Raw genomic sequence first — 12088 nt, 5'->3', positions numbered from 1 at the left:
TAATTAACTGAATTGGCAGCTGCTGGAAACATCAGTTGCTAATGTGAAGCAAAGATGTAAACCCAGGGGGTTCACAGTGTGACAGCAGCAGACAGACAATATATCCGCCCTCCCAGTGGCGTAATGCCTGACGTTTGCCCACCGAGATACCGATCGGCTGCAGAGCAATTGAACCTTATCGGTTTCCTTTTTCTTTATCGTGTTCCTGTTTGAGCTGTTGGACGATGCTCTGGTCTATTGCTGTGAAATAGCCCATTGTTAAGCAGGTTTCATGATGGAGCTGTAAAAAAAAATACATAGACTGAACAGCAAGGCCCAGAATGTAAACAAATCGAGCTCCATGAGATTTGTTTTGGTTTTTATAATTTGTGTCTTTTTCCTCATTTAGAAACAAGAGTTTTGTCCCCTGGAGGCCAGTCTCATTTGCTGTCCTAATTTGATTTATGTTAACGTAAACAGACCTAAAATGTCTAGTGAGGACATCTGATTACGTCTGGTAATCAGAGATAAAATCCTCAATTCTTAACCCAGTCACCAACAGAAAATGATCAATGTTTCACCCTTTTTCATGAAATAACACCATCATCTAAACAAATTCCACCAATGTCCATTCAGCTGACATTTCAATTCCCTTTCCTTTGGTGTGTTTGAAAGGAAAATAATAGAGGAATAATAAATATACCAGACCAGGGAAATACACAGGCAGAGATTCAAATTGAATACTCTGTGTAGGAAATCAAATGGTCTAAAACTCCCCTCCCGGTATAAAACACCCACACAAAAAAGTTAAATTAGGATCACAGATTTGAATTTTTTTTTTTATCTACAACCCTCACTGATAAAATCTCCTATTCCTACAATATGATTGATGACCAAACGTATCCGAAACCCACAGTAAGTGCTGCAAGCTGTGTGGTGAAAAGTGAATAGGACAAACAGGGAGAGCTTTAATACTACTCTTGTCAGTCGCACATCTGCAAAACCCAAGAACATTTGTTTGCAAAGTTACCGCCAGACTATTTTCATTTCCCTTTTACTCAGATGTGTGGCACTTCACTATGCCTGTCATTTATTTACTCTATAAGCAGGCTAGCCATGCGCATTGTCTCTCCTACTTCCACAAGAATAAACCCTGAAATAAGGACAAAGCTGCTTAATTTTGATTGGATGCAAAGACAATAAAGGCACATTGTTTTTTTTTTTCCATTTATTTGTGTTTTTCATGCAAGGCTCTTTGGAATACTGGTGCCTTAAAAGTGGAAGTAAAATGTGTGTGATTCCATTGAACACAATTCCCATCTCAATGAACCTTGACACTTCTGAAACGATTGAAACTGAAGGCTTTATTCGTTTTAATCTATGTAATCTATGTTTCGGGAGATAGTTTGGCAATCAGGTCGTTGTCAAATGTAGCTCTTCTTTCTCCAAAGCATAATGTTTTTAGACAAAAATGAAATTGATTAAAAGTATACGTTCGGAACATGTTGGTCCAGAGTGCCTTGAGAAACATCCAATAAAATCCTGACTGCACTCACTGGCCTCTTACACCAACTTTATGCCCCACTTTACCCCCTGGACGCCTCTGCCCTGTGTTACCTGCAGTAGCCTATCTCTGATTTATCAAAGGACAATTGAAAGTCTCTTATCATGACAATAACGGAAGAGCGGGAGACATAAATGTCAGCCACTATCCAATAATTACATCAACTATTTCTTGAACATTGACTGATGTGACAGTATACCACTCTCCATTTAATTCTGCCATAGCAGAGATAATAAGAAGCTCTTGATAGATTAAAGAGTTTTTATGAGGGACATTGATCAATTCATTGCATGACCTAGTTACATCATAATCATTTTATAAATTGATGTGGTAATAAGTTCAAAGTGCTTTTAGTAACGCAACTCCCATACAACCAGACGAGGATATTCCAATCAAGAACACAAATAAAGACAAACAAAAAAATGTCACCTCTGCTGCTCGGAGAATGTTTCTTACATGGAGACTCTTATTCTGGAGCTCTGTTCCTCAGTTATTGTTGTCCTGTTTTGTTTTGTCTTTTAAATATTTTCGTGACATGGATATCCTTATAAATGCAACGTTGATCCTAGATATTTTTGTCAGTCAATAAAACATCTATCTGATGTTGCTATGTTTTTTTTTTCTTTTCAAATGCCTTCTATTACAGTATATATATGTATATGTAAAAATGTGTGTGTGTGTGTGTGTGTGTGTGTGTGTGTGTGTGTGTGTGTGTGTGTGCATACACAAAAAATACGCACACACATACACAAAAAATACACACACACATACCACATATATACATCCATGCATACATACAAACAGACATATAGACATATACACAAATATTTATATTTATACATTTGTGTGTGTGTTATTGATAGTTTGAATCATACTTTATAGAATAGCTATCTGTAATTAGAATTAGGTCAGGTATGGGTGCATGTGCTCGTATGAGATAGCTATACTTCGATGTAGCGTGATTGTTAATTTCCAAGTAATTATAGAACTTCAGCAGTTAGAAATATACATTACCTTTGTACTGTTGCCAAACTGGCTTGCCGCCACAGGGGGTTTTACAGTCAAATTTGTTAGCAAATTGCATAAACTTATGCAGCCGAATGCACAGATAAAACAGAGAATTGATATATAAATAGGATCTGAGGTCTGCCATTGTTTCTGAGGCCGCACTTCCTGGTTTTCTGGGCCGTTGATCAGCTGCACCTGCAGGGCAAGAGACAGGAGGAGAGGGTGGAGGTAGGGTCGGGGGTTGGCAGACTGAACAGGACAAAGGGAGTGAGCTGCAGAACAATGGCAAGGCCTTGTGGTGGAACTGGAGCGAGACAGCATGTCTGCTGGGCCGCCGGCCGCCCAGCCCCAGAAGGAACCTCCAGCGCCACACAGGAAGGGTCTTTCTCCAGAGCTGCCTAAAACACACACACAAATACTTACACAACATACAAACACACACACTGATAGCGACACGAGTGAACAATAGAGGCCCCGATCCTGACCGAGCCTCTGCTGTAGCTCCAGGGACTCATCTCACACAAACTCAAAGAACAGATCGTCCTGGTAGAGAGACAACAGAGATTACTAGAGGTCAGAACATTGTCAACGCTCGCTGAGTGCTTACACAGCACTTACTCTCCAAGGTGGTTGGGATTAATACCGGATGGGGCTGGTTTCTGTCATTTATCTCAAGTTTAAGTAAATCTTCGGTGGAACCATGAAGCTGACCTCCGGTAGATGATCATTACAGGGAATCACTATCAAATGCCGACGGACTCCTGTGTAGTGAATTACGCCTCGCTGGCGCTCCAAATGGGCAACAAGTTTGCTCATTCATAAGAGATGAGCTCATCTTCTTTGTTTTACCGGAACAAGCTTGGATTGATTATTAGAGTTTATATCCTAACATCCGGTGTTAACTTATTCACCATTTGTCACCGTGTAATTTGCTACAGTTGTACTTTTCTTTTATGAGGTTGACCTTGTGTTTTCGGCTTTATTTTAACCCTTGACACTGATGATTCACCTCGTAGCTAAATTTAAACTAACACCCTGAGGATTCCGTACCATATGTGAAGAGATATGATCTCACAGAAACATCGCATATAAATTAAATGTAACCTCATTGGAGCTACATTTCACAATATCTATCAGATGTGTGTGTTGTCAGGGTAGATATCATGTGCCATTTAGTATGATTTTAGTGATTTATGCGCAGGTCATTTTGTCCCGACCCTACACATTAAGGTTTAGTACTTTGAATATAACTTGTGTTTTTTCCGGTGACACAATTTTATTGTTTTTCACCAGCAACACCTTCTTGAAGTTGAGCTGGGAGTCTTAAGTCTCACTGAACATTTGAAGTCAGATCATGATTTAACAAAAAGATAAACTTCGATCGATTGGTTTACATCCCCGACTCATGACGTCTTTTCAGGAAATTCCCTCTAGTTGTTCTTAAGATGTCATCTTAAAGAGTAAGGGTGCGATGAAAAACCCAAAAATGCTCCAGCCGGGGATATTAGCTGAAATAATAAAATAAACACAGGATGAAGAAAGCATTATGTTTTGGACAACAGTTTTTAAATGTGGGCCTCATTATTGTTTATTCGAGCTGTTAGATTTAGACAAAAGAACTGGATGGACTGAACCTCTGAAACAAGGGGCCGTAAAGAGGACTCTGATAAGACGTCATCAAAAGTCTGGTGACAGATATATCCAACCACCACGTGATTTAACTGCAAGGCAGCCTTTTCCCTGATGTCACCACTCCTCATTGGATGAAGCTATCAAAAATGAAAAGTCATTTTGATATTAGTTATCATATGCCAAATCAATTTTGCACATTATGTATGCAACGCTTGAAGGATGTTATTTTTTAGAATATTCTTTGACATTCCTGTAGACAAACAGGTTGTTATTTAGTAGATTATAAATTATTTATCTATGATATCTCCTCGGTTGTGATATGGGAACTGCTTTAGTGCAGCACGGTAAAACTACAAGAGAAAATGGCCGCCCTTCAGGCAAAGACTTCAGGATTCAAAGTGTTTTTTTGTCATATGTACGGTGTGGAAATGTGCTTCCCCGTACAATGAAATACTGACTTTGCCGTCTGACGTGCAGCTCGCTGCCAAAAGTCATGGAAACTCTACTTTAACTTTTCCTTCAGTTCTTCCTGCGGCAACAGCATTCTTACCATACATTTGAATTGTCCACTGTGTGGACAGCACTTTTATTAAATCAACATGCGCCTTCAGTGACTGGATAGATAACTTTCACCTTGTGTAGTCCAAACCTACACGTGGACCCGTGTTGTATCCCTGTGAATGGACTGCCAAGGTTCCTTTGTGGGTCCGTTCCACGCGGCAAGGGTCACCTCCGCTCTTTACTGACGCAACACTTGCTCTGTAAATATCAAGCTGTTCCAAATTATACACTCCAGGGAGGGCGTGCACAACACTGACTCATGCAAAAACAACAAAGACAACCGTCAGTCTGCTCTTTGGCGAATAACATCTGCACAAAAACAGCCAGAGACGACAAAGGTGCCAAATTCCAGGAATAATTCATGATGCTGAGGAATGTGTTTCATTTTCTATCAGCTACATTTGTATACCCATCATGATGATGTCGCTACACATAAGGGCCCCCCATAGGAAACGCTGTGAGTCAGACAGCCCGGCGCTTCAAGGAAACCCTCTTGGACAGCCGGTGCCCGCTGTTTTCCTGCATTCATTTTATCAGGTACCCCATCCACTTCCCATTTGCGTCTTACATCACCGTAACCTTCTGACCTTTGCTGTGTCTTTAGCAGCAAGCCAATCAGCTGCTTTCGACACGTGATGGAGAAAATAGGGCAGCAGTTTGGACTGAAGCGCCAAGCACACTTGACTGGAGGAGTCAGATTAGCCAGTCACAGTTAAGAAGAAAGTGCTTCAGGAGTGTAATGCATCTGAGTGTGACACTTCTAACAGTCAGACCTTTTTTTTTTTCCTAACTTTGTTGGAACTGGAACTAATGTATTAATATTGCACGTGTTGCTGAGCAGAGCTTGAAATCCTCTAGAAAACCAGGCGACTGTCGTATTTTCATGCTTGATTACAGTGAACTCGGCAGGTCTATATATCCTCACTGTGTAAAATCAGCATGATGGAGAGAAGACTGTTTTAAATCCGCTGAACCTATGATAGATATATAAAGAAACCTGTTTCAGACTGATTATTTTTAATGTCTATAATCTCTGAGGTCTTTGTCAAAGGGCACTGAGGGCACAGAGTTGGTGTTTCCATCATAGTATTTCATGCTGATTATTGAAGTAGAATTTTGAATTAATTTCTAATTTTGAAAATTAAGAAGAAAAACTGAATATGCTGCCATACTTTGTACCCCCACAAGGGGTATTAGAGACATACTGAAATATTTAATGAAATATCAAGAGAGGAAGAAATGCTCTTGGCAAATAAAGTCTAATGCCGCAAATATTTCAGTCACATAATTTATTTTTTTTTACATGCAGAATATTGTGATCTTTCCGGCCTCAGCAGAAAAATTCAAGAAATTTATAATCCTGAATTCCTGAGAGGGACAAAATAAATTCCATTTAATCCAGAATCATCCACATGTGAATCATAGCTGTAGGTTTTTGAAACTACAATTAATTTTGTCTTCTCTAACTGTCCTTATTGTTGAGTCTTGAAAGTAGGGTTTTCTTTTTGGCAGTTATATAGGATGTCCAACAATATGATTGATTTCAATTTGTGTTAATGAGACGACCAAGCGTGGAGCTGAAACTCACCTTAATACAATCACTTCCAACCATGAAACAAAATCGACACATGTCAAACCACAAGCGTGTTAATACATAGCCTGCCCACCAATCCGGTCCAATGCGAGTCAAGTGTGTGAGACAAGCCACACCCCGTCCCCGCCCGCCAGTGCCACCACAGCATTCCACTTTCACCTGCAGATATGAGGAGGTGATAAGCAGGAACGGTCCCTATGATGTGTTCCAGTGCGTGCATTTTAACACGATTTGAGGCCTGAAAGATTAAAGCAGTTGATGGTGTGATCAGGATGGTGGCCTACCTGTATATCCTTATTTCTATACACAAGTAGTGGCATATGTTCATACATTTACAGTATACATGTGTGTGTGTGTGTGTGTGTGTGTGTGTGTGTGTGTGTGTGTGTGTGTGCCAAGATAGTCAGGGTTGACTGAAATAAAAATATAATCACAACAGGAACCTTTAAATGTGCAAAGTCAAATTAGAATACACTCTATTTCACTTGAAAAGACACTGCCTGACTCGTTGCTGATTTCACGGCGGGATCTTCCAGTCAAATGCTGACTAATCCTAAGCCTGTGTACAGCTCATGCTTAGTTCCCCGTCGCAGACCTCGGTTTGAACCGGTCTGCACTGGAATCGAGTGAACAGACACTCCCCACACTGTAATCACTCATCTGTTCCGCTCCCTTCTTTGTTTTCTTCCTGTAACCTTTCCTGGGTGTACTTGTAAGAAGTCCCTTTTGAAAAAAAACAGTGAGGAAAAACAGAGGAAGGTCATAGAAGACATTTCTTCCCCTGGGGTTTTTTTAGAGTTATAAGAAAAAAATAGAAATACGTTAAAACAGTAAGGCACGACTTCTTCTTATTCTTATTCTTTTCCTTTCAGCTTTTCCCTTCAGGGGTCGCCACAGCAAATCAACCTTCTCCATCTAACCATATTCTCTGTAACCTCTTCTCTCACACCAACTACCTTCATATCCTCTCTGAATACATCCATAAATCTTCTCTTTGGTCTTCCTCCAGATCTCCTGCCTGGCAGCTTCCAGCATCCGTCTTCCAATACATTCACTATCCCTCCTCTGTACACGACCGAACCATCTCAGTCTGGCTTCTCTGACCTTCTCTCCAAAACATCTAACATGTGCCGTTCCTCTGATAGACTCATTCCTGATCCTATATATCCTAGTCACTCCCAAATAGAACCTTAACATCTTCATCTCTGCAACCTCTTGCTCTGCCACCAGTCTTTTCGGCATTGTCACTGTTTCTAAACCATACATCGCTGGTCTTACCACTGTCTTGTACTCCTTGTAATCTTGTACTCCTGCCTGAACCTGTTTGTTTACCTCTTTTTCATACTCTCTATTGCTTTACACTGTTGAGTCTAAGTACTTGAAATCCTCCAAGTTCTTTATCTCCACTCCCTGTAGCCTCACCGATCCACATGGGTTCCTCTCATTTACACAAATTTATTCTGTCTTGCTGTGATTAACCTTCATCCCTCTCCTTTCCAGCGCATAGTTATACCTCTCTGGATTTGCAACCTGTTCTCTGCTCTCACTGCAGATCTCAATGTCATCTACAAACACCATGGTCCATGGAGATTCCTATCTAACCTCATCTGACAGCCTGTCCATCACCACTAAAAGCCCAACTTCTACTACAAATGCATATATAACGTATGTGTATGTGTGTGTGTGTATGTATCACACGCATAAGGATCAGCCTGTGTGTGTGTGTGCGTGTGTGCTATTTACATCCATATTTTAATTTACAGGACTGTCTCAGAAAATTAGAATTAGAATTGTGATGAAGTTCTTTATCTGCTGTCATGCATTTAAAAAAACAAAAATTACTTTTCATGATATTTCAATATTTTGAGATCGGATTTTTGAGTTTTCTTAAGATGTAAGCCATAATCAGAAATATTAAAGTGATAAAAGGCTTGCAATATTTCGGTTTATTTGTAATGAATCCAGAATGTATGACATTTCTGTTTTTGTAATTGCATTACAGAAGAAAAAGAACTTCATCACAATATTCTAATTTTCTGAGACAGTCCTGCACATGTCTGTACTGGTTTCAACACCTGTCCTCACTCTGCACCTACGCAACACCGTCACCCCCCACCCACCCCAACATCTTCATCTCTGCAGTTACTGTCCTCCGGGTTTGATGGCTGTCTGCCACAGTGTCTGTTGACATCAAAGAAATCGCCGTCTCTAAGGCTGATGAAAGGCAGGAAGAGGGTGGGAGAGCACAGGATCGAGTCCAACGCGGCGCACTGCTGCCAACACAGTAAAGACAGCCAAGACAATTGCCTTGAATATTTAGCTTTCTTTTCCTGAACAATTGGACAGCCCTTGAGGGGAAAGGGGGGCAATAAAATAGATTCCTGGTGTGAGATACACGAGCCAAACAAAAGAGACGGCTGACAGATAGCGCTGCAAAAATAGGCTGTTGTATGAACAAACTGTGATAAAGGTGTGTGTTTTAAGGTGACCATTTCTGACTTGAGTGGTTGAAAGTGCACAAAATGCATTGTGTTACTCATGCATTAATCTGAGCTTAACGCATACTGATATGCATGCATTATGATATATCAATTGTCAAGTCCCACCAGCAGTTTAGCTTACTTTAGGTCTAGAGCACAACTGAAACTACTAGTTTAACAATTTAGTCTAAAAATAGGAAAACTGTCCAATTTGCATTTCAAAATGTAATCCACTTATCAATAGAATGTGGATGATGTCATATCTTTTTTCAATATCTGGGATTTCATTGCCATTTGGTATACTGTATGTATATGTATATGTATATGTATATGTATATGTATATGTATATGTATATGTATATGTGTGTGGGGTGATTAAAGGTGCATTTATTTTAGATATGTATGCGTTTATGTATGGCTGTATGTATACAGACAGACATACACGTATACATATACATCATTGACTACTTAAAATAATTACATATTTTTTTCAGAAAACACAAAAAATTGAGCCATATGTTGAATAGGGAGTTGGTTTGAGCAAAAACCATGTTTTTGAAAAATAGCTTAAGTTGTTATTTGAATAAATATGTATATGGGTATACACACAAGTATAACTATCATATGTAATAGATAGATAGATAGATAGATAGATAGATAGATAGATAGATAGATAGATAGATAGATAGATAGATAGATAGATAGATAGATAGATAGATAGATAGATAGATAGATAGATAGATAGATAGATAGATAGATAGAAAGGAAAAATATAACAACAGTAAATGTGTTTCAATAATTGCATTGTATTTATTATTAAAATGAACCACCCTTGTCTTTCGATATAGGTGTAGAATTTTGTGTGGGGGTTTTATGGTTCCTGGCATCAACTCAATGACGATTATACACCTGAGAATTCCCCTCCTGTGGGTGAGTGATACTTGAGCCTCTCGTATCTCTCAGCACATGGCGAAGCACACCGATGTCGTCACACACAACAACCCCAGGAACTGGTTTGAGCCGGTAGGGGGACAGTCAAAGCAAGCAGATTAGCAGGCATCCACTTTGTGTGTCTGCCACTAAGCCTGCTGAACACACCCAAAACCCTTGATGAAATGCTGTAAAACACACTAAAAAGGCTCTGAAGTGGGCGGTGAGTTTAATATGCAGTGATGATGGAAGGGTCAATTATAAGTCCAGAGAGAGGCGAATCAGATGAGCAGGATGCAAAGCTCCACGGGTCTAAACCCTATAATGCTACTTAGATGGGCTCTTATCTAGTGAGCAGAGATGATTAAATATACTCCAACACAAACAGGCTGCGCATTGAGAGCCCCCGCATCCGAACAATCTGAACCAAACTGGTTCACTCCGGTCTGCTGTGGCTGAGAGGGAAACCCAATGAGGGTTAACCACATCCTCGTGAGTAATATCCCCCGCTAATGTCATTGCTGAAGCAGAGCGAAGGCATGGCAACCAATAACTCAATTTAATCACACAGTGAAATAAGTACTCACTCTTCACGTGTGCCAGACACATTTGTCCATTTGTGATTTTTTAATTATTTGACAGATTTTCTCCAATGGCACACACACACACACACACACACACACGTATACATTATTTTCCTTTCTCATGGTGGCGTGTCAAGCTTACAACCAACACAGAGGTCACAGCTGTTGGACAGCAGATGTGTCGTGCATGAAGATGTTTAGAGAAAACATGCCCAAATTTTGCCAGATTGAATATTAAGCTGGATTTTTTTGTTGCATCACAATGGATGAACTCCTGGTTGGTGTGTGTGCGCGTGTGCGTGTGTGCGTGTACTTGACAATGGTCAGCATCACTACAGACGCACTCGCTTCTAATGGACTTACAAAACCACAGATCAGCAGATAAATCTGTCACCTCCACCTAACTGACTAAACCATAAGAAGGACACACACAGAATAATACCCATTTGTATACAATGAAATAATTTATTATTTTTCTTCCTTTGAAAAATTACAAACAGCGATGCAAACCGTTGTGCTATTGTATTGTCATAAAAATACACACACACACACACACACACATTAGTGGCCACTAATGACAGTTCATTTCAAAAAAGGTGAAGCTGAGAGACAAGGCATGTGTTCAGGACAGGCATTCATGTAGGTTCTTCGGCACTAAAAGTCTTTTTTTTTCTGCAGTTTTGGACAGCACAACGCCGTCGTGCGCAGCCTGCAGGGCGCCGCTTCACATTTGGCATCCGAAGGGACGCTGCCATGAAGTCTCAGGGAAGACTTTGTCTTTGTTTTTCTGAGCCCTTCGTATCTCCAAGTCGGGTCATTTCGCCTCCGTCCGTCCGCCCGCCCGCGGCGGGACGCGCGGCGGGATGCGCCTGCCGCCTTCACCTAGGCGGCCTCCCGCCACCCTTCGCCCCCCTCCTCCCTCCCCACGGTGGGGCAGGTCGACACGCCGGGAGGGGGGGTTGGGGATGTCAGATGTGCGGTCTCACACCTCTGTTCAGACATTCGACTCCCGAGTAGGGAGAGGAGACACGGGAGAGAAAATAAACCAAAAAAAACACAAAAGAGAGGAGCGCGCCGGCGGTCAGCGGAGCTTGAGCAGGTGGCGCACCATCCCCGCGATCTGCAGGAACTTGTCCTTCTTCCGCTGCTTGAGCGCCATCAGGGCCCTCGCCGTCTCCTCCGGGTCCTGCGTGTAGGAGAAAATGCTCCGCACTCTTTCCTCCGCCTTCATATCGCCCGTTTTCTGGAAGAGTCTCATGAGCGCGTCCTGGTTGACGTTCTCGAAGATGTTAGCCGCGGCTTTCTTGCGGTGCGCCGTGTCGAATTTGTTTCCGTGCGCGGACGGGCTGACGCGGCGGCACTCGGAGGCGACGTAGCTGGACATCTCGGGTTTCTTTGTTTTCCCCGGCGGGTGGAGGGTCTTTACTCCGGATGGCTGGTAGGGGAGCGGAGAGGACGCAGAGTGGGGCGCCGGGGGGGCGGGGGAGAGGGGCGGGATAGGACTGCGTGGCTCGGAGCTGGTCAAGCAAGTGCGGGGACTCCAGGAGCCACGCAGCTTTTATAGCGTTTCTGGGAGGAGCTCCTTCCTGACGTCACCAGTTGTGAAGCAGAAGGACAGGAAAATACCGTGGAGAGCGTTTTCTTTAAAAAAAAGAAAAAGTCAAAGAATCTCCACATTCTAAAAAGAAGTGCTGCGTATGCTTTTATAGTATCGGATTGAATGATTCAAGATGAAGCAACACATTCTAAAAACGAC

General features: G+C 41.7%; 1 protein-coding gene across 1 annotated transcript; it reads right to left on the bottom strand.

Annotated features, from left to right (window-relative positions):
- Window positions 1–10777: 10777 nt before the first annotated feature.
- Window positions 10778–11859, bottom strand: tcima (transcriptional and immune response regulator a). The gene has a single exon (XM_086169441.1). It carries the CDS (start codon window positions 11714–11716, stop codon window positions 11414–11416), a length of 303 nt encoding a protein of 100 aa, XP_086025567.1. The 5' UTR covers window positions 11717–11859; the 3' UTR covers window positions 10778–11413.
- Between the last annotated feature and the right edge of the window lie 229 nt (window positions 11860–12088).

The sequence above is a fragment of the Fistularia commersonii genome, chromosome 22 (assembly GCF_037954325.1).
Source record: "Fistularia commersonii isolate RoL2024-O1a breed Wild chromosome 22, RoL_Fcom_v1.0, whole genome shotgun sequence".
NCBI classification, from domain to species: Eukaryota; Metazoa; Chordata; class Actinopteri; order Syngnathiformes; family Fistulariidae; genus Fistularia; species Fistularia commersonii.
This window is presented reverse-complemented; position numbering and strand designations above follow the sequence as displayed.